General features: G+C 46.1%; 1 protein-coding gene across 1 annotated transcript in view; it reads right to left on the reverse strand.

Annotated features, from left to right (window-relative positions):
- The window catches only part of LOC147113152 (dynein axonemal heavy chain 8-like), a 1,456,516-nt gene that overhangs the window by 838,627 nt on the left and 598,658 nt on the right, over positions 1 to 19,231 (reverse strand). Inside the window, exons 22-23 of the mRNA XM_085998053.1 lie at positions 14,437 to 14,683; positions 1,046 to 1,287 (exon numbers count right to left, since the gene is read on the reverse strand). Coding sequence (XP_085854179.1) covers positions 1,046 to 1,287; positions 14,437 to 14,683 — 489 coding nt within the window. The remainder of the gene's footprint in view (positions 1 to 1,045; positions 1,288 to 14,436; positions 14,684 to 19,231) is intronic.

The following is a 19,231-nucleotide window of genomic DNA, read 5'->3' on the forward strand; positions in this document are numbered from 1 at the left end:
ACTCAAATTGGCTGGATGTGACTAGTGGTGTCCTGCAGGGATCTGGGTTGGGGGCTTCAACTATTCACAGTGTTTATTAATGACTTAGATGATGGCATAAAAAGTCATATATCCAAATTTGTTGATGACACAAAGACAGACGGCATTGTAGGCAGTGTAGATGACAGCATAAAATTACAAAGGGATATTGATAGATTAAGTGAATGGGCAAAACTGTGGCAAATGGATTTCAATGTAAGCAAATGTGAGGTCATCTACTTTGGATCTAACAAAGGATAGAACAGGGTACTTTCTAAATGGTGAAAAGCTAAAAACATTGGAGGTCCAAAGAGGCCTGGGGGTCCAGGTACATAGATCTTTAAAATGTCATGAACAGGTACAGAAAATAATCAAAAAGGCTAATGGAATGCTGGCCTTTATATTTAGAGGATTAGAGTACAAGGGAGTAGAAGTTATGCTGCAACTGTACAAAACCCTGGTTAGACCACACCTGGAGTACTGTGAGCAGTTCTGGGCACCACACCTTAGGAAGGCTATATTGGCCTTGGAGGGAGTACAGCGTAGGTTTACCAGAATGATACCCAGACTTCAAGGGTTAAGTTATGAGGAGAGATTACACAAATTAGCTGCAGTTCCAACTGGCTTAACAATGAGGTACTGTAACATCAATGCACCTCCCCTTTAATACTGAATAAAGCCTGTGCCACACATGACTGGGAATTAGACTGGCCCCAATATTAGTCCACCTGTTGAGCCTTCAGCCAATGAGCAGCAATTGTAGCGCTGAAATCAAGACTAAAATCGTGCGGGTCCACATTACGGCCACTACCGCTGATTGGATGGGAAACCCAACATTTTCTGTTTTTACCTCACATGTACTTCTATCTGTGTCATTGTTTACAACATGAAGCATGCCTTTTGGCTGCTCTTCCTCTCTTTCCAGAAGTTGTTTCACCTAGTTTATACTAACACAAGTTCTCCCTAAGCATCACAGATACTTATTGAGCATCAAAAGCATCTTCTTCATGTGTACTGAGGCTCTTACCTTCAAAATTGGCTTCCAGCTGAGAGCAGAAGAGCTGATGTAGACCATCCCCATTCTGGACACTGTGGCTGGAGATGCATTCTCAATGTTGTGTACCTCAAACAATAGTTTGCAGGAAGGAGCCATGGGAATACGGTCGCCATTAGCCAAAGTTAATGTCTTGTTGTCATCCAGTACGGAATTTAAATTTTCTATCCAAATAGCATCCACTGGGCCATCAAGAATTATCCAGATATTCTCACCTAGAAACCAAATTGTAGAACAACCACACAAAGATATTAATAATCAATTAGTGAATTCTGATATTATTCATTTGCACAGTAAACCATTTGACATTATTTAGATTTTAGATCATTTCAGAATCGAATCCCGTAATCAGATTTAATTACAATTACTTTGCAGGATTAGAATTGAATTCCTAATTAACTTCATTCTACCATCTTAATTCTATTAGTACAAATTAAAATTTGCTGGTAATAACTATCAATATCATTAAAACTGCAATCTTTGCAGAAACAAGAAAAACTCAGTTGATACAGATATAGCAGTATGTAAGAACAGAGGAGCAGATTATTATATTTCTGCGTGCTTTCTTCTGCTCCTCTACCATTTTATCCGGCTGTCCGTGGCTCTTCTACCAAAGTTATGACGCAGAGCCCCTCTGCTAAACACACCTTGTTACATCCTTCACCGCTCCCTTAATCCTGAATTTAAAAACATTCAGACAACTCCTTTATCAAAGACAATGCAGACTCAGAAGCTGCTGTACATGGTCCATGTCTCTGAAGCATACAGGAGGGCGGGAATCACTAGTGCTCTGTAGACCATGAGCTTAGTGCCGGGTTTAAGGTCCTGGTCTTCAAACACTCTCTTCCTCAGGCGACCGAAGGCTGCACTGGCACACTGAAGGCGGTGTTGGACTTCGTCATTGACGTCTGTCCTTGTTGACAGTAGACTCCTGAGGTATGGAAAGTGGTCCACATTGTCCAAGGCCTCGTCGTGGTTTTTGCTAATCGGGGGGAAGTACTGTGTGGCGGGGGCAGGTTAGTAGAGGACCTTTGTCTTACAGATGTTTAGTGTAAGGCCCATGCTCTCGGACGCTTCGGTGAAGGTGTTGACGATGGTTCGACCTCCGAGTGTGCGCAGATGCAAGCATCGTCTGCGTACTGTAATTCGATGACAGAGGATGGGACGACCTTGGATCTGGACTGGAGGTGACGGAGGTTGAACAGTTTCCTGTTTGTTCTGTAGATTAGCTCCACTCCAGCGGGGAGCTGACTGAGGGTGAGATGGAACATTGCAGCAAGGAAGATCAAGAAGAGCGTTGGTGTGATGACACAGCCTTGCTTGACCCATGTGCGTACGTAAATTGGGTCTGTTGGTCAGGATCACAGCTTGCATATCGTCGTGAAGCAGGCGGAGGATGATGACAAACTTTTGAGGGCAGCCGAATTTGAGGAGGACACTCCATAATCCCTCACGGTTGACAGTGTCAAAGGCCTTTGTGAGGTCAAATAAGGCCATGTACAGCGGTCGGTGCTGTTCCCTGCATTTCTCTTGTATTTGACGCGCGGTGAAGATTGTAATGATATCAGCAAATAGTGATGTTATTTGCCTGTTCGATTATGATGCCTTAATAGCATGATTGCATGTATTGATTGCTTGTGCCTGACCAGCAGAGGGCATGTGACCGAGAGAAGCAAGGCAGTTAGTTTTGGTTTCGGTTTCGTTCTAGATGCATCACAGCATCGTGTCTCCTGTAAAAGCTGTATAAAAGAGTTGAACAGACTTTAGATTAAAACTCATTCTCTTTCATAAATGTCTCATCATTGAACTCACAAAGAAATCAATACATGGTGTCAGAAGTGGCTGAAAGAGATGAAGAGAAAAAACTGAAGTTAAATCAGCTCTCCACAAATTAGCAAGCCAAAAGAGAACATCGTTGCTTACCATTGGAGAATAGCAAACGAAGTGAAAAAATGGAAGGATTACACCCACCGGCGACGCTTCAGTTAACAGGTAATGTGGCTGAAAATTGGAGGAGATTCAAACAACGTGTGGGGTTGTATTTAGCGGCAATCGGAGCTGACGAGAAAAGTAATAAAAGGAAATCGTCACTGTTCTTACATGTCGTGGGTGATGAAGCGCTGGAGGTGTATAATAACTTCACATTCGCTGCTGATGGAGACAAAATGAAACTAGATAAAATAATGGAACAGTTTGAAGCCTACTGCATACCTAAACGTAACGTGACGTTTGAGAGGCACAGATTTTTCACATGTGTTCAGAAAACGGGTGAGACTATTGATCAGTATGTGACTGAACGGAGAAACAGAAGCAAATCATGTGAATTTGGGGGACTGACAGACTCGCTGATAAAAGACAGACTGGTGTGTGGTATTCCAGATAATGGTCTAAGGGAAAGACTGCTAAGAGAGCAAGATCTAGACCTGGGAAAAGCCATAGCACTGTGTAGGGCTACAGAGACTGTGAAGTTGCAGGCAAAGGAGCTGTTCAGTGACAATAGCTGCAACGTGGATGCAGTGAGAAAGAACGGATACAAACCGTTTAACAAAACGAGCGCCAATGTGAAAAAAGAAGCGTGGCCAGCGAACGAAAATGAAAGGGACAATCGAAAGTCATGTAGTCGATGCGGTACACAGCATCCACCAAAAAAGTGTCCAGCATATGGTAAAACATGCAATAGTTGCAACAAGCACAACCATTATGCCCGTTGCTGTAAGAACCAAGCGCAACAAAGCAAGGTCCATACAGTAGATGAAAGCGACATAGAGGAGTTCTATGTAGATGTTGTGTCTGAAAACAAAAAAGAAGAAAGAGACTGGATGTTGACACTAAAAGTGAATGACATACACATTCCATTTAAATTGGATACTGGAGCACAAGTTAATGTGATATCAGAGACTGATTTTAAGAAAATTAGACCCAGACCAAAGATACATGGAATCAAAGTGAAAGTGACAGGATACTCAGGTACTGATATACCAGTGAAAGGGAGATGCATTGTCAAAGTAACACACAAGGACAGAGAGCACACGCTAGCATTAATCATGGTGCCAAAGGATGTGCAAGCCATACTAGGTTTAAAAGCCTGTGAGAGACTGAACCTGGTAAAGAGAGTCCTCGTTGTGGAAAGCGAAGGAGAGACAGTCTATGATGAACTGAATGTTGCGTACACACCGGGTAAGCTGATGTATACAGCAGACACGTTGTCCAGAGCTGTAGACCCAAGTGAGCCCGCAAACACCACAATGGATGACAAAGTGAACGCCTACGTGGACATGATCACAAGTGCACTGCCCATAGCAGATGCAAAAATGGAGCTCATAAAGACTGAGACAAACAAAGATGAAACAATGAGACGACTGAGAAAAAGCATCTTGGATGGATGGCCCAACATGAAGCAAGACTGCTCACCTGATATAGCAGAGTACTGGAACTGCAGGGCGGAACTATCAGTGGTCGAAGACATCATCTACAAAGGAAGTAAAATAGTTATCCCACAGAGTCTGAGAAGAGAGATGCTAAAAAAGATCCATGGAGGACATCTGGGAATCGAAAAGTGTAAGAAAAGAGCACGAGAGGTGATGTGCTGGCCACGAATCAACCAAGATGTGACAAATGAGGTGTCAAACTGCACAATATGCCTGAAATATCGAGCAAGCAATCCAGTAGAACCACTAAAGCCACACCCAGCACCAGACAGACCTTACCAGAAGGTAGGCGCTGACCTATTCGTATGTCAAGGGAAGGACTATCTTGTAGTCACAGACTATTACTCCCTGTATCCAGAGGTTTGTAGACTGCACACCACCACTGCAGATGCTGTGATAACATGTATGAAAGCCATATTCTCCAGACATGGCGTGGCAAGCGAGGTCTTCACAGACAACGGACCTCAGTTTTACAATGCAAGTTTCTGACACTTTGCCAAAGAGTGGGACTTTGTCCACACAACGTCAAGTCCTCACTTTCCACAGTCCAATGGACTAGTGGAAAAATCGGTCCAGACAGTGAAAAGACTGATGTACAAGGCAAAAGACAGTGGAACTGACTTCTACCAGAGCATGCTTGTATACCGCACAACGCCGCTCGAGTGTGGTATGTCACCAGCCCAACTCCTGATGGGACGTCGGCTAAGGTCAAACCTACCCATCCCGGAGAACCTCCTGAAAACAAAAGAGGGGGAGAAAGTGAGGAAGTTCAAAGAGCAACAGAAAGAAAAGCAAAAGTACTACTATGACAGAGGAACACAAAACCTACCTGAACTCCACACTGGTGACCAAGTAAGGTTCAAAGACAAAACAAACACATGGACTCAGAAGGGAACTGTCCTGAGTGAAGTTCAACCAAGATCATACACCATTCAGACAGATGAGGGTGCTGTTCTGAGAAGAAATCGTCGAGATCTTCTCATGGGACCAGCCACAGCAGGTCAAGAGACTGATACTGTTGAACAACCTGATCACACAGCTGAGAACCAATCATCTGAGGCAACAACTCAGATTCAAGGACAATCAATCAGAAAATCCTCAAGACACGTGAAGCCTCCTGAGAGACTCATTGAGCAAATTTAAGGACTTATTGTTATAGGAGGGAGTAATGTTATCTTATTCTTTCTTCAAGTTCTAGTGTATTGACATATTTCATGTGAACACACAAAGCAAGGTTAAAAAACCTTGATCATGATAATGATAATGTAAGTTCATTAAGTGTTACAGTTAAAATGCAGATTAATACAAAGAAAACATGTTGTTAGTTAAAAGTAAAATACTTTTGTTTTAAGAAAAGGAGATGTAATATCAGCAAATAGTGATGTTATTTGCCTGTTCGATTATGATGCCTTAATAGCATGATTGCATGTATTGATTGCTTGTGCCTGATCAGCAGAGGGCATGTGACCGAGAAGCAAGGCAGTTAGTTTTGGTTTCGGTTTCGTTCTAGATGCATCACAGCATCGTGTCTCCTGTAAAAGCTGTATAAAAGAGTTGAACAGACTTTAGATTAAAACTCATTCTCTTTCATAAATGTCTCATCATTGAACTCACAAAGAAATCAATACAAAGATCATGTCCATTGTGCCCCTTAATGGGCAGAATCCGCATTGCGACTCTGGAAAGAGCTCTTCAGCCACTGGGAGAAGGCAGTTGAGGAGGATTCTTGCGATGACTTTCCCTGTGGCAGACAGCAGGGAAACTCCTCTGTAATTCCCGCAATCGGACTTGTCACCTTTCTTGAAGGTGGTCACGATTACGGCATCTCTGAGATCCTCTGGCATGTTCTCCTCCTTCCAAATAAGAGAAATGAGTTCATGTATTCGCGCCAATCATGCTTCTCGATCATGCTTTAGTGCCTCGGCGGAGATTCCATCTGCTCCTGAGGCCTTGTTGTTCTTCAGTTGTTGGATGGCCTTTTCAACCTCATTTGGAGGAGCGGATGTGTAGACTTGCTAACATCCTAAGAGATGCAAACATGTACTGCTCCCATTGCATCTGTGCCACTCCCATAGGGCTGGGACTTATCATTTCCACTGAACTGCAGGACAGCAGACTGCAGGTGAGTGACTCCTTGACAGCCCCTATCTATTTGCTGCACCAATCTGGTTGTCTGACTCTGCAAGCAGGCAGGAATCATCAATAGCACCAGAGAAATTTGTGAGAGAAAGCACATAAAGAAAAGTTCTTTCGACCTGGCATCCAAAGCCTCTATGGCAGCAGTGTGAGTTGTCAGAAAGAAAGCTTGTTCTGCTCCAAGACAGGGGTACGGTAGTATAGTGGTGACAAATATATGGTAGTGTGGTGGTTATGTTACTGGATCAGTAATCCAGCCAACCTCGACTAATAATCCAGAGAACGCGAGTTCAAATCCCACCATGGCAGTTTGAGAATTTGAATGCAGTTTAAAAAATCGGGGCATAAAAAGCTGGTATCAGTAAAAGTGACTATGAAGATGTTGTATTGTTGTACAAACTCAACTGATTCACTAATGTTTCTTAGGAAAGGAAACCTGACACCCTTACCCAGTCTGGCCTATATGTGACTCCATTTCTGCACCAATGTGGTTGACTCTTAACTTCCCTCAGAAGAGACCTAGAAAGCCACTCAGTTTTATCAAACTGCTACGGTTGAAGAAGGCGGCCCATCACCATCTTCTCAGGGCAACTAGGGATGACAGTGAAAGCCCTCCTTTCCAGCAATGCCCACATCCCAAGAATGAGTGAAAAAAACCTCTGTACTGTCGGACATCCACTGCAGGTCTGTCTCGAACTGCCAAACTGGCACATGTTCCAGGGTGGCCTCCAGTGGTGTAAAGTTATTCCTTATGATGAGTGTGGACTCCTTCAATTAACCATTAAGGTGCTGCACATGCTGGGAGGCTGTCCACAGTGCTTGCACATAGGCATGATGCTCTGCAATCATACTTCTTTTAAAAGCAGGACTTTTGAAAACAGTGTCCACAACCTCTTCGGGTGATGGCTGATATCTTCCAACTCTTTGCTCAGCAGCATCACACTCTTCAAGTTCTAGAAAGAAGCACCTTACAGTTTTGAAGTGTACAAAAAGAAATTATTGCAGATGCTGGAAATCTGAAATAAAAACAGAAAATGCTGGAGAAACTCAGCAGGTCAGGCAGTATCTGTGAAGAGAGAAACAGAGTTAACGTTTCAGGTCGATGACCTTTCGTCAGAACTGGAAAAAAGCAGGAAATGGAACAGATTATTAAGCAAGTGTAGTGGCTGGGAAATGGGGGAGGGGATGAAAGAACAAAAGGGAAGGCCTGTAATAGGATAGAAGGCAGGAGAGATTAAGAGACATTGAGAGACATTAAGAGATATTCAAGGCAAAAGGAGATGGTAATGGGACAGGTTAAGAAACAAAGGATGGCTCTAGATGAAGTGTAAATTGCGCTGGCAGAATGGAAGGCAGCTGCCATGTGGGAGAGAAGAACAGAACAAAAGTGTGAATAAAATATATATATATGATAGGGGCCGGGGTTATGATCTGAAATTATTGAACTCTATATTGAATCCAGAAGGCTGCAAAGTGCCTAATCGAAACATGAGGTGCTGTTCCTCGAGCTTACGCTGAGCTTCCGTGGAACAATGCAAGAGGCTGAGGACGGTGAGGCCTGAGTGGGAGTGGAGCAGTGAATTAAAGTGACAGGCAACCAGTAGCTCGGGGTCCCCCTTGTGGACTGAACGAAGGTGTTCTGCAAAGCGGTCACCTAATCTGCGTTTGGTCTCCCCAGTGTAACGGAGACCACATCGTGAGCAGCGAATACAGTATACTAAATTGCAAGAAGTACAAGTAAATCGCTGTTTCACCTGAAAGGGGTGTTTGGGGCCCTGGACAGTGGGATGTGGGGAGGTAAAAGGGCATGTGTTGCATCTCCTGCGCTTGTACGGGAAGGTGCCGGGCGAAGGGAAAGGGGCGTTGGGGGCGATAGAGGAGTGGACTGGGGTGTCGCAGAGGGAGCAGTCCCTACGGAATGCTGAAAGGGGAGGTGAGGGGAAGGTGCATTTGGTGGTGGGATCACGCTGGAGGCGGCGGAAATGGCGGAGGATGATCCGTTGAATATGGAGGCTGGTGGGGTGAAAGGTGAGGACAAGGGGAACTCTATCGTGGTTCCGGGAGGGAGGGGCAGGGGTGAGGGCAGAAGTGCAGGTGATAGAACAGACATGGTTAAGGGCCGTGTCAATCACTGTAGAGGGGAATCCTTGGTTGAGGAAAAAGGAAGACATGTCGGAAGCACTGGTATGTCTTAATGCGAGGAGCATTCGTAATAAGGTGGATGAATTAGCTGCGCAAATAGAGGTAAACGAATATGATATGATTGGGATTACGGAAACATGGCTCCAGGGTGGCCAAGGCTGGGAACTCAACATCCAGGGGTATTCAATATTCAGGAAAGATAGGCAAAAAGGAAAAGGAGGTGGGGTAGCATTGCTGGTTAAAGAGGGGATTAACATAATTGTAAGGAAAGATATTAGCTCTGATGATGTGGAATTTGTATGGGTAGAACTGAGAAATACCAAGGGGCAGAAAACATTAGTGGGAGTGGTATATAGACCTCCAAACAGTAATGCGGAGGTCAGGGATGGCATTAAACGGGAAATTAGAGAAGCGTGCAATAAGGGCACAGCAGTTATCATGGGTGACTTTAATCTACATATAGATTGGGCTAACCAAATTAGTAACAATACTGTGGAGGAGGAATTCCTGGACTAATATGTCGAGGAACCAACTAGAGATCAGGCCATCTTAGGCTAGGTATTATGTAATGAGAAAGGATTAATTAGCAATCTTGTTGCGCGAGGCCCCTTGGGTCGGAGCGATCATAATATGATAGAGTTCTTCATTAAGATGGAGAGTGAAGTAGTTGACTCAGAGACTAGGGTCTTGAATTTAAATAAAGGAGACTACGATGGTATGAGGTGCGAGTTGGGTAGGATTGATTGGGGAATATCACTCAAAGGGTTAACGGTGGATAGGCAATGGCAAACATTGAAAGATTGCAGGGATGAACTACAGAATTTGTTCATCCCAGTTTGGCATAAAAATAAAACAAAAAAGGTGACTCAACCGTGGCTAACAAGGGAAATTAGGGATAGCATAAGGTCCAAGGAGAGGCAATATAAATTGGCCAGAAAAAGCAGTAAACCTGAGGATTGGGAGCAGTTTAGGATTCAACAAAGGAGGACAAAGGGATTAATTAAGAGGAGGAAAGTAGAGTATGAGAGTCAGCTTGCAGGGAACATAAAAACTGACTGTAAAAGCTTTTATAGATATGTGAAGAGAAAAAGATTGGTGAAGTCAGGCGTATTGCCCTTGCAGTCAGAATCAGGGGAATTTATAACGGGGAACAAAGAAATGGCAGACCAATTCAATACATACTTTGGTTCTGTCTTCACAAAGGAGGACACAAATAACCTCCCAAAGATGTCAGGGAACATAGGGTCTAATGAAAGGGAGGAACTGATAGAAATCAGTATTTGTAGGGAAACGGTGATGGGATTGAAGGCCGCTAAATCCCCAGGGCCTGATAATCTACATCCTAGGGTACTTAAGGAAGTGGCCCCAGAAATAGTAGATGCATTGCTGGTCATCTTCCAAAATTCGATAGACTCTGGAACAGTACCCATGGATTGGCGTGTAGCTAATGTTACCCCAATGTTCAAAAAAGGTGGTAGAGAGAAAACGGGGAATCACAGACCGGTAAGCCTGACATTGGTAGTGGGGAAAATGCTAGAGTCCATTATAAAGGATGTAATAGCAGAGCACTTGGAAAAAAGTGACCGGATCGGACAAAGTCAACATGGATTTACAAAAGGTAAATCGTGCTTGACTAATCGACTGGAATTTTTTGAGGATGTAACTGGTAAAATAGATAAGGGAGAACCAGTGGATGTGGTGTATTTGGACTTTCAAAAGGCTTTCGATAAGGTCCCGCATAAGAGATTAGCGTGTAACGTTAAGGCACATGAGATTGGGGGCAAGGTATTGACTTGGATGGAGAACTGGTTGGCAGACAGAAAGCAAAGAGTTGGAATAAACGGGTCTTTTTCCGAGTGGCAGGCAGTGACTGCTGGGGTACCGCAGGGATTGGTCCTTGGCCCCCAGCTATTCACAATATATATTAATGATCTGGATGAGGGAACTAGATGTAATATCTCCAAGTTTGCAGACGACACAAAGCTGGGTGGGCGTGTGTGCTGTGAGGAGGATGCTGAGAAACTCCAGTATGATTTGAACAGGTTGGGTGATTGGGCAGAAGCATGGCAGATACAATATAGCGTGGATAAATGTGAGGTTATCCACTTTGGTGTCAAAAACAGGAAGGCAGATTATTATCTGAATGGCAGTAGATTGGGAGAAGGGGAAGTGCAACAAGACCTGGGCGTCCTTGTGCACCAGTCGCTGAAGGTAAGCATGCAGGTGCAGCAGGCGGTTAAGAAGGCAAATGGTATGTTGGCCTTCGTAGCGAGAGGGTTCAAGTACAGGAACAAGGATGTCTTGCTGCAGTTGTACAGGGCCTTGGTGAGACCACATTTTGAGTATTGTGTGCAGTTTTGGTCGCCTTATCTGAGGAAGGATGTTCTTGCCATGGAAGGAGTGCAGCGAAGATTCACCAGGCTGATACCTGGGATGGCAGGAATGACGTATGAGGAGAGATTGGGTCGATTGGGCTAGTACTCGCTGGAGTTTAGAAGAATGAGAGGGAATCTTATTGAAACTTATAAAGTTCTAACAGGACTAGACAGACTAGATGCTGGAAGGATGTTCCCGATGGTCAGGGAGTCCAGAGCCAGGGGTCACAGGATAAGGGGTAAGCCATTTAGGACAGAGATGAGGAGGAATTTCTTCTCCCAGAGAGTGGTGAACCTGTGGAATTCTCTATCAAAGAAGGGAGTAGAGGCCAATTCATTAAATATATTCAAGAAGGAGTTGGATATATTTCTTAAGGCTAAAGGGATCAAGGGATATGGAGAGAAGGCAGGAACAGGGTACTGAATTTGGATGATCAGCCATGATCTCATTGAATGGCGGAGCAGGCTCGAGGGGCCGAATGGCCTACTCCTGCTAATATCTTCTATGTTTCTATGGAAGGTGGCATTGTCAGAGCAGATGCGGTGGAGACGGAGAAACTGGGAGAATGGAATAGAGTCCTTACAGGAGGCGGGGTGGGAGGAAGTGTAGTCCAGGTAGCTGTGGGAGTCAGTGGGCTTGTAGTGAATGCTTGTCAATAAACTATCCCAGAGATGGAGATGGAGAAGTCGAGGAAGGGAAGGGAAGAGTCGGAGATGGACCATGTGAAGGTGAGGGAAGAGTGGAAATTGGAAGCAAAGTGAATGAAATGACCTAGTTCAGGGCGAGAGCAGGAAACAGCACCAATACAGTCATCAATCTACCGGAAAAAGAGGTGAGGGAGGGGACCCGAGTAGGACTGGAACAAAGAGTGTTCCACATATCCCACGAAAAGGCAGGCACAGCTAGGACCCATGTGGGTTCCCATAGCGACACCTTTGATTTGGAGGAAGTGAGTGGAGTCAAAGGAGAAGTTGTTCAACGTGAGAACAAGTTCAGCCAGGCAGAGGAGGGTGGTGGTGGATGGGGACTGGTTGGGCCTCTGTTCAAGGAAGAAGCAGAGCACCCTCAGCCCATCCTGGTGGGGGATGGAGGTGTAGAGGGATTGGACGTCCATAGTGAGAAGGAGGCGGTTGGGGCCAGGAAACTGGAAACTGTTAAAGTGGCGGAGGGCGTCGGAAGAGTCGCAATGTAGGTGGGAAGAGACTGGACAAGGGGAGAAAAAATAGGAAGAGATAAATTCCGTGGGGCAAGAGCAGGCTGAAACGATGGGTCTACCAGGGCAGTCCTGTTTGTGGATCTTGAGAAGGAGGTAGAAGCGGGCTGTGCGGGGTTGGGGATCTATGAGGTTGGCGGCTGTGGGGGGAAGATCTCCAGAGAAGATGAGGTCAGTGACAGTCTTGGAAACAGTGGCTTGATGTTCGTTAGTGGGGTCATGGTCCAGGCGGAGGTAGGAGGAGGTGTCAGAGAGTTGTCGTTCAGCTTCTGCTAGGTAGAGGTCAGTTCGCCAAACAACAACAGCACCACCCTTGTCAGCAGGTTTAATGACAATGTCGGGGTTGGAGCTGAGAGAATGGAGTGCTGCAAGTTCAGAGGGAGGTAGGTTGGAGTGAGTGAAGGAAGCAGAGAAATGGAGACGGCCGATGTCATGCCGGCAGTTTGCAATGAAAAGATCTAGAGAGGGTAAGAGGCCAGAGGGAGGGGTCCAGGTAGAACGAGAATTCTGAAAGCGGGAGAAAGGGTCAGCCGTGCGGGGGGAAGACTCCTGGCCAAAGAAGTGGGCACAGAGACGAAGGCGGCGGAAAAAGAGCTTAGCATCGTGCCAAGCTCGAAATTCATTGAGGTGGGGGTGTAAGGGGATGAAGCTCAGGCCTTTGCTAAGGACTGATCGTTCAGGGTCAGAGAGGGGAAGGTCAGAGGGGACAGTGAAAACGCGGCAGGGGGTGAGATTGGGAGAAGGGATGGGGTCAGAGGAAAGTGAAGGGGAAGAAGGTTCCGGAGGGGCGTTGGTGTCCAAGAGTTGTTGAAGCTTGCGATCCTTGACACCTGAAAGGAAGAAAAAAAGTTTTTTGTTAAAGCGGTGAAGGATGAAATGGAACTGCGGACCAGGACAGCTTTGAGATAGGGTGAGTCGGTGCTGCTGAAGAGAGAGGTCAAGAGTATTCATGTGGCGTCGCATGGCATTCAGCGTGGATCTCAAGATACGGCGAGAGCAGTGGTTCGAGGGACGCTGAATATCTTGGAGATATCTGTAGTTCTGGGTGGATCCAAAACACGAAGGGTGGAATTTCAGTTGGAATCCACGTGGAGTAAGTCGGAGCCGGAGACAGTTGCTGAGGAAAGATATGTGGCTGTGAAAGCGAGTTTTGGCAGATACCTGATCAAACACGAGAAGGGAGACAGAAAGCAAGGAAGATGAACAAGGTAAAAGAGACAAACGAAAAGTGTTGAAGTGTAGATACTGATGTTTTGTAGGCAAACACGACAGCCAAATTACAAACAGTAAGGTCCCACAAACAACAATGAGATGAATTAGTGTTGTTGGTTGAGGGATAAATTCTGGCCAACGCACCAGGAGAGCTACATTCAGTAATGCACTGAAGTGTCAGCCTAGATTAGGGAGATTCCTGGAGTGGGACTTCAACCCACATGTCCCAATGGAACTGTTCTCTGTGATAAATACTTTGTGGACATAATCACACAGTATTTTGTACAGTGCTCAAGTTTCCATCACGTGCATTTCAATAGTTGCTTTGATGTGTTGTCATTTTTTTTAGTGTTCCTGGCGTATTTTTCTGTGCCGTTTCATTAAAGTTACTTAATTTTAACTGCTGGATAATTCCGTTTTTCTAGCAAAAAATGACTTTGAATTAATAGTAGACTATTTAAGAGGAGTAGACTAGCAGGAGACCAGTGGAACTCCCAGGGAAACAGACCTCCTCACATGCCAGTATGGCCACTCATTTTATATAGCAATGCTGTTAGTTATGAAAAATATGATGGATTCTGTTGGCTTAAGTACATTGGTGGTAATAAAGCTATCCTGTGTGTGATTTATCCCTCTGGTATCAAGTGCATTGAAAATTTGTAATATGCTACTAAAAATGACCAACATTCAGAACCTGTGAGGTAAATTTTCATTGTCACTGTCACAGTAATCTGGTAAAGTGGATCACTTGCTCATTGTACAAGCCGCCCAATTTTCATACCATTGAAAATTATCCATCTCACTGTTTGCGCAAAAAAGCTAACAGCTTATCTGACTGACTTCATAATTGCAGTTACCTTTTTTGGACTTGATAGATTTCCTCCAAAGTGTTGAGAAGATTCCATCAGTCCAGTCATTAGTTGCAGGATCCAGTCGCCCAAACATCTGTGGAGCAGTGATAGCCTTAGGATTCATGCGCATCTCCCTATGAGGGGCTCCACATTCAGTCAGTGATTGCATTAGGACACGAATGACACAAGTCTTTCCGGAGCCACTAGGACCCAATGTCATCAGTCCATGACGAACTCTGGCTGTTTCAAACAGCTGAAAGTAGATAGAACACAGGATTTTAAAACTCCACTGTGGAAAGACTGGAGAAATAGACTTTTCATCCTAGAAAGGAGGCCTTTGAGAGGTGATCTTATCGAGGTACATAAGATAGGTAAATTCAGAATGCTACTTTAAACTAAATGTGAGAGTAGGGCAAGGGGACACAGGATGAAACTAGCAAAAGGTAAAGATATCAGAAAGTTCTTCATAAAGAGTGATCAAAACTTGGACTTCCCAATAGTGGTGATAACCCAGCAAATTATTTAAGAAACAATTAGATGCTGCAGTGGGGACTTTAGGATCTTTTTGGATGGATTTATTAATTATCCTCTGATCTTCAATTATGCGTGCAGGAGAACTAGCTTCACTGTGTAGGCCAAGACTCAGCAAAAATCATAGAATAGTACAGCACACAAGGAGGCCATTTGGCCCATCAAGTTTGTTCTATGGAAGTTACCTCCAAACTAATTACAAGCACTTTTCTCTCTAATGTTAAACCACCAAACCTGGGCATTATTTGTTTCTGAAATTGAAATTGGAATTGATAAAAAATAAAATTGATATGAGTTGCTGTTTCAAGCACTCAAGAAGGGAAAAATTTACCTGAAGTTTAAGGGGTTTATCAAATTATCATTAAAAGAAAAGAGAGAACTGCAGTCTAGGTGGTTCCTGTGTATCAAGGAAGAAAGTTTTTTTTGGGCGGGGGAAATAAAATTGAACATTGACAAAACCTGTCAGTCCAACAACACTGCTATTTGGAGGCTCAGTCGTTGAGTATATTCAAGATAGAGATGGATAGATTTTTGTATATTAAGGGAATCAAGGGGTATGGGGATAGTGCAGGAAAGTGGAGTTGAGGTAGAAGATCAGCCATGATCTTACTGAAAGGCAGAGCAGGCTCGAGGGGCCAAATGCCTACTCCTGTTCCTATTTCTTATGTTCACTATCCGGCAATCCATCAGCGATCGTGTTTCAAAGAGGAATTTTGAATCTTTTCCAGGCAGTTTCACTTCATTTCATTGACGCGGGTTCACAGCTCTGTACCCGGCAGCTTAAAAGGAAAACCAGCCCAACCCACAGGATTGATTTCTCTGATAGATCGATTTGAACAGAAACTCGATCCTTACTTTCTCCTTCTCTTCATTCTTTAATTTTCTCCCTCTCGCTTCCTTTCTCCCTCTTTGTTCCTTCATTTTCTACTCTCCTCATTCCTTCCTTTCGCCTCTCATCATTCTTTCCTTTCTATCTCTCTCCTTTTTCCTTCCTTTCTCCCTCTCTCTTTCTTTGTTCCTTGCTTTCTCTGTCTCACCTCCATCTTTCCCTTCTCTCTCCCTCTCTAATCTTTCCTCCCTTCCCCTGCTCTTGGCCATTGTGAGATGCCTCCCCGTGGGCCATGTTCTGGGTTTGGCTGTGCTGTTGGAGTTTGGTTCAAAACTTTTGTTTTAAAAAGAAGTATGTGTTGAACGGTATTTCCCAGCAATAGGGGATTTCAGAATTGCGCTGGCTGATGAGGCACTTGTTAAAAGTGCCTTTCGTTGACTGCCCGTTGACTGCTGTGTACCTCAGCACACTGGGCTGCCAGACTCAAAGCCACTTGTACCCCCTGCTGCTTGATGTGTTATACCAACCACAGCATGGTTTTGATGGCAGCCCCTTCATCTGGGGATTATCAGGCCTCAGCTAAGCTCAGATGGGAGTTGGCAGAAGATGTTGTGAGCGGGGCTAGTGTTTATTGTGCCTGTCGAGAGTCAATGAGCATTATGGTCTTTCCAGGCAGTGTGATGTGGAGATTTGCTTTTTCTGTATGAGAAACAACTGCCCTCTGAGATAGACTTTGGCCCAAACTTAAGAGGGAGGCGAAGTTTAAAGGGGGTACTTGGGAATGGAAGTTACTCTCTCGCACGCTCCTCTGTCCAATCCTGTCTTCCTCTCAAATGGATCTAATAAAAGTAGCAATATGCTCACAAGAGCTCAAGAGGATGGGAGTGAACATTGTGCAAGTGTGTGGTGCGTGTCTGTGAGTGCGTGTATACGTGTGTGCTTCTGTATGGTGTGTGTGTCTGTGGAGCGTAGTGTGTATCTGTGGAGCGTAGTGTGTATCTGTGTGTGTGAATAAGTGAGCAATGGGGCTTGCAGATATGGTTTATTCAGCAGGGTAAGGGCTATTTACCATATGACTGTTGGGACTTACTGTTTATTCAGAATAACTTGCATTTGTACAGCATCATTAACGTAGAAAAACACCGCAAGGTGCTTCACAGAGGTGTGATCACTGATGAGGCGCAAATGTACACAGAGTCAAAGAAGGGGATATTAGGATTGGGTGATTAAAGGCTTGGTCAAAGAGGTGAGTTTTCAGGATGTTTTTAAAGAGAGAGGTAGACCCAAGTTGATCAACCTTGGCTTTCACAGGTGTTGGTCTTTAAGATGAGTCATATCAGATGATGCCAGAATGCATAATTGCCTCTATTGTTCTGGCCAATCTGCTATTAACACCTCACATGGGATGCTGGTGACTCATGTGCTTCTTCCAACTCACTCATTGTCTTAACTAATCTCCAATATTAGCATATCCTAATTGTACAATGGCCCTGAGATATTAGGGAGGGAGGGGAGAGGCGGGGAGGAGGGAGGAGGTGGGAGGGGGAACGGGGAGAGAGGGGGGGAGGGGGGGGAGAGAAGGGGGGGGAGAGAAGGAGAGAGGGCGAGTGGCCCGCAGCCGCAAATGGAGCCAAGCCCCGGGAACAGGCGTGAGCCGGCTTGAGGCTGAGAGATGGCCACGCTCGGTTGCCGGGGTAACCCTTGCCCCCCTTCCGAGCCCCCGTCCTCCCGAGCATCGGCCGCGCCGCCCCGCCCCGCACTCCCGAGAGCGCCGCTCTCCGAGCCCCAGCCGCCCCGCCCCGCACTCCCGAGCGCTCTGCTCTCTGAGCCCCGGCCGCCCCGCACTCCCGAGAGCCCCGCTCTCCGAGCCCCGGCCGCCCCGCCCCGCCCCGCACTCCCGAGAGCCCCGCTCTCCGAGCCCCGGCCGCCCCGCCCCGCACTCCCGAGAGCCCCGCTCTCCGAGCCCCGCCCCCCCGCCCGAGCCGGCTTGAAGACTGCCGAGCAGGGAAGAGAGAGAGACGCCGCATATCAGATGCTGGCTTCCCGCGCTCTGTGCGTCGCCTGCTGCGCGCGCACCCTGTGCATGTCCCGTGACCCTCGCGGCCGACGCCGTTGCCCCGGGTAACGTGACGGGGGGGACTGGGGGGGGAGGAGCTTACCAGAAGCCGTGGGACAATTACCGAGCTCGGGTGTGGCTGGGCAGGAGAGGCCCAGGCTTTGAGGCCTAGGCTTTGAGACCTTACAAAAACGGGGAAAGGTAGGAAAAAGAATCATCAGGTTAGAGAAAATATTTACAAATGAATGAACTTTTTAAAAAAAACAATTTAATAAAAGCAATTTTTTTTTGCTGGAAATGTAGATTTGAAAAGAAGCACGCAGAAAGCGGGAAAAAGAATGGAATCAAGATGGCAGCCACTCACCTCGGTTCAGAACGATAAGGCCCACCCACACACGCACCGATTGGTCGAACGTCATGTCACCGAAGCATAGGATTGGTCAATCATCCTGTCACTCGACTCTAGGAGGGCCCGTCCGCACGCGCGACAAACCCGCCCCCGCCACGCAGCGATTGGTCGACCGTCGGGTCGCTCGACCGGATGATTGGTCGACCTTCACGTCACTCGATGCTAATGAGCGGATAATGAGCGGAATTTTGAAAGTTTTTTGGATACCGCGGGCGCAATTTTTGTCCGACCGAAACGTAAATACGCTTATGACCGTTCCGGAATCGATAGCTTACTTTTGATGTAATGCACGTGTAGGTACGCTCTATAACTTTAGAGTGTATAGCCAGACAGACAGACGGAAGGACAGACAGACAGACAGACAGACAGATAGATACGGCTCAGAAACAGGCCATTCGGCCCAACCAGTCCATGCCAGTGTTCATGCTCCACTCGAGCCTCCTCCTGTCTTTCCTCATCTAAATCTATCAGCGTAACCCTCTATTCCCTTCTCCCTCATATGCTTGTCCAGCCTCCCATTGAATGAACCTCTGTAGGAATTCGGGTTGACCTCAGCAGGTATTGGACGAATGCCTACTAAATAATCGAGTTCGACTTCAGGAGAACAATCTAGAAGTTGTTTATTTACAAGAACAGACGAAATACAGCAGGTAAGGCGGCTGGATGCAGGAGCACCGTGAAGTAGGTCTTTCCCCAGCGGGGACGCCACGAGGACTGACTCCGCAGTCCTGTGGAGAGCGTGATGACATCATCACGCTCGGTCGCGTTTTCCCGTGCTTAGGTTGTCACGTGACCGTGTCGTGACGTTAGCGCGTTTGCCCGCGCTTGGGCGGTCGGTCACGTAACCTGTGCCGTTGCGTCGGCGCGTAGCTGTGGCTGGCCACTGCGGCCGAAGTCGTGAGAGCGGGCGGCCGAACCGGGCCGGCGGCCATCGCCGAGCTGGGTCAGCTCGCATCCGTGTGTTACGCGACGCGCA

Source organism: Somniosus microcephalus, chromosome 9 (assembly GCF_052327205.1).
Source record: "Somniosus microcephalus isolate GS21.2 chromosome 9, FLI_Smic_1.0, whole genome shotgun sequence".
NCBI classification, from domain to species: domain Eukaryota; kingdom Metazoa; phylum Chordata; class Chondrichthyes; order Squaliformes; family Somniosidae; genus Somniosus; species Somniosus microcephalus.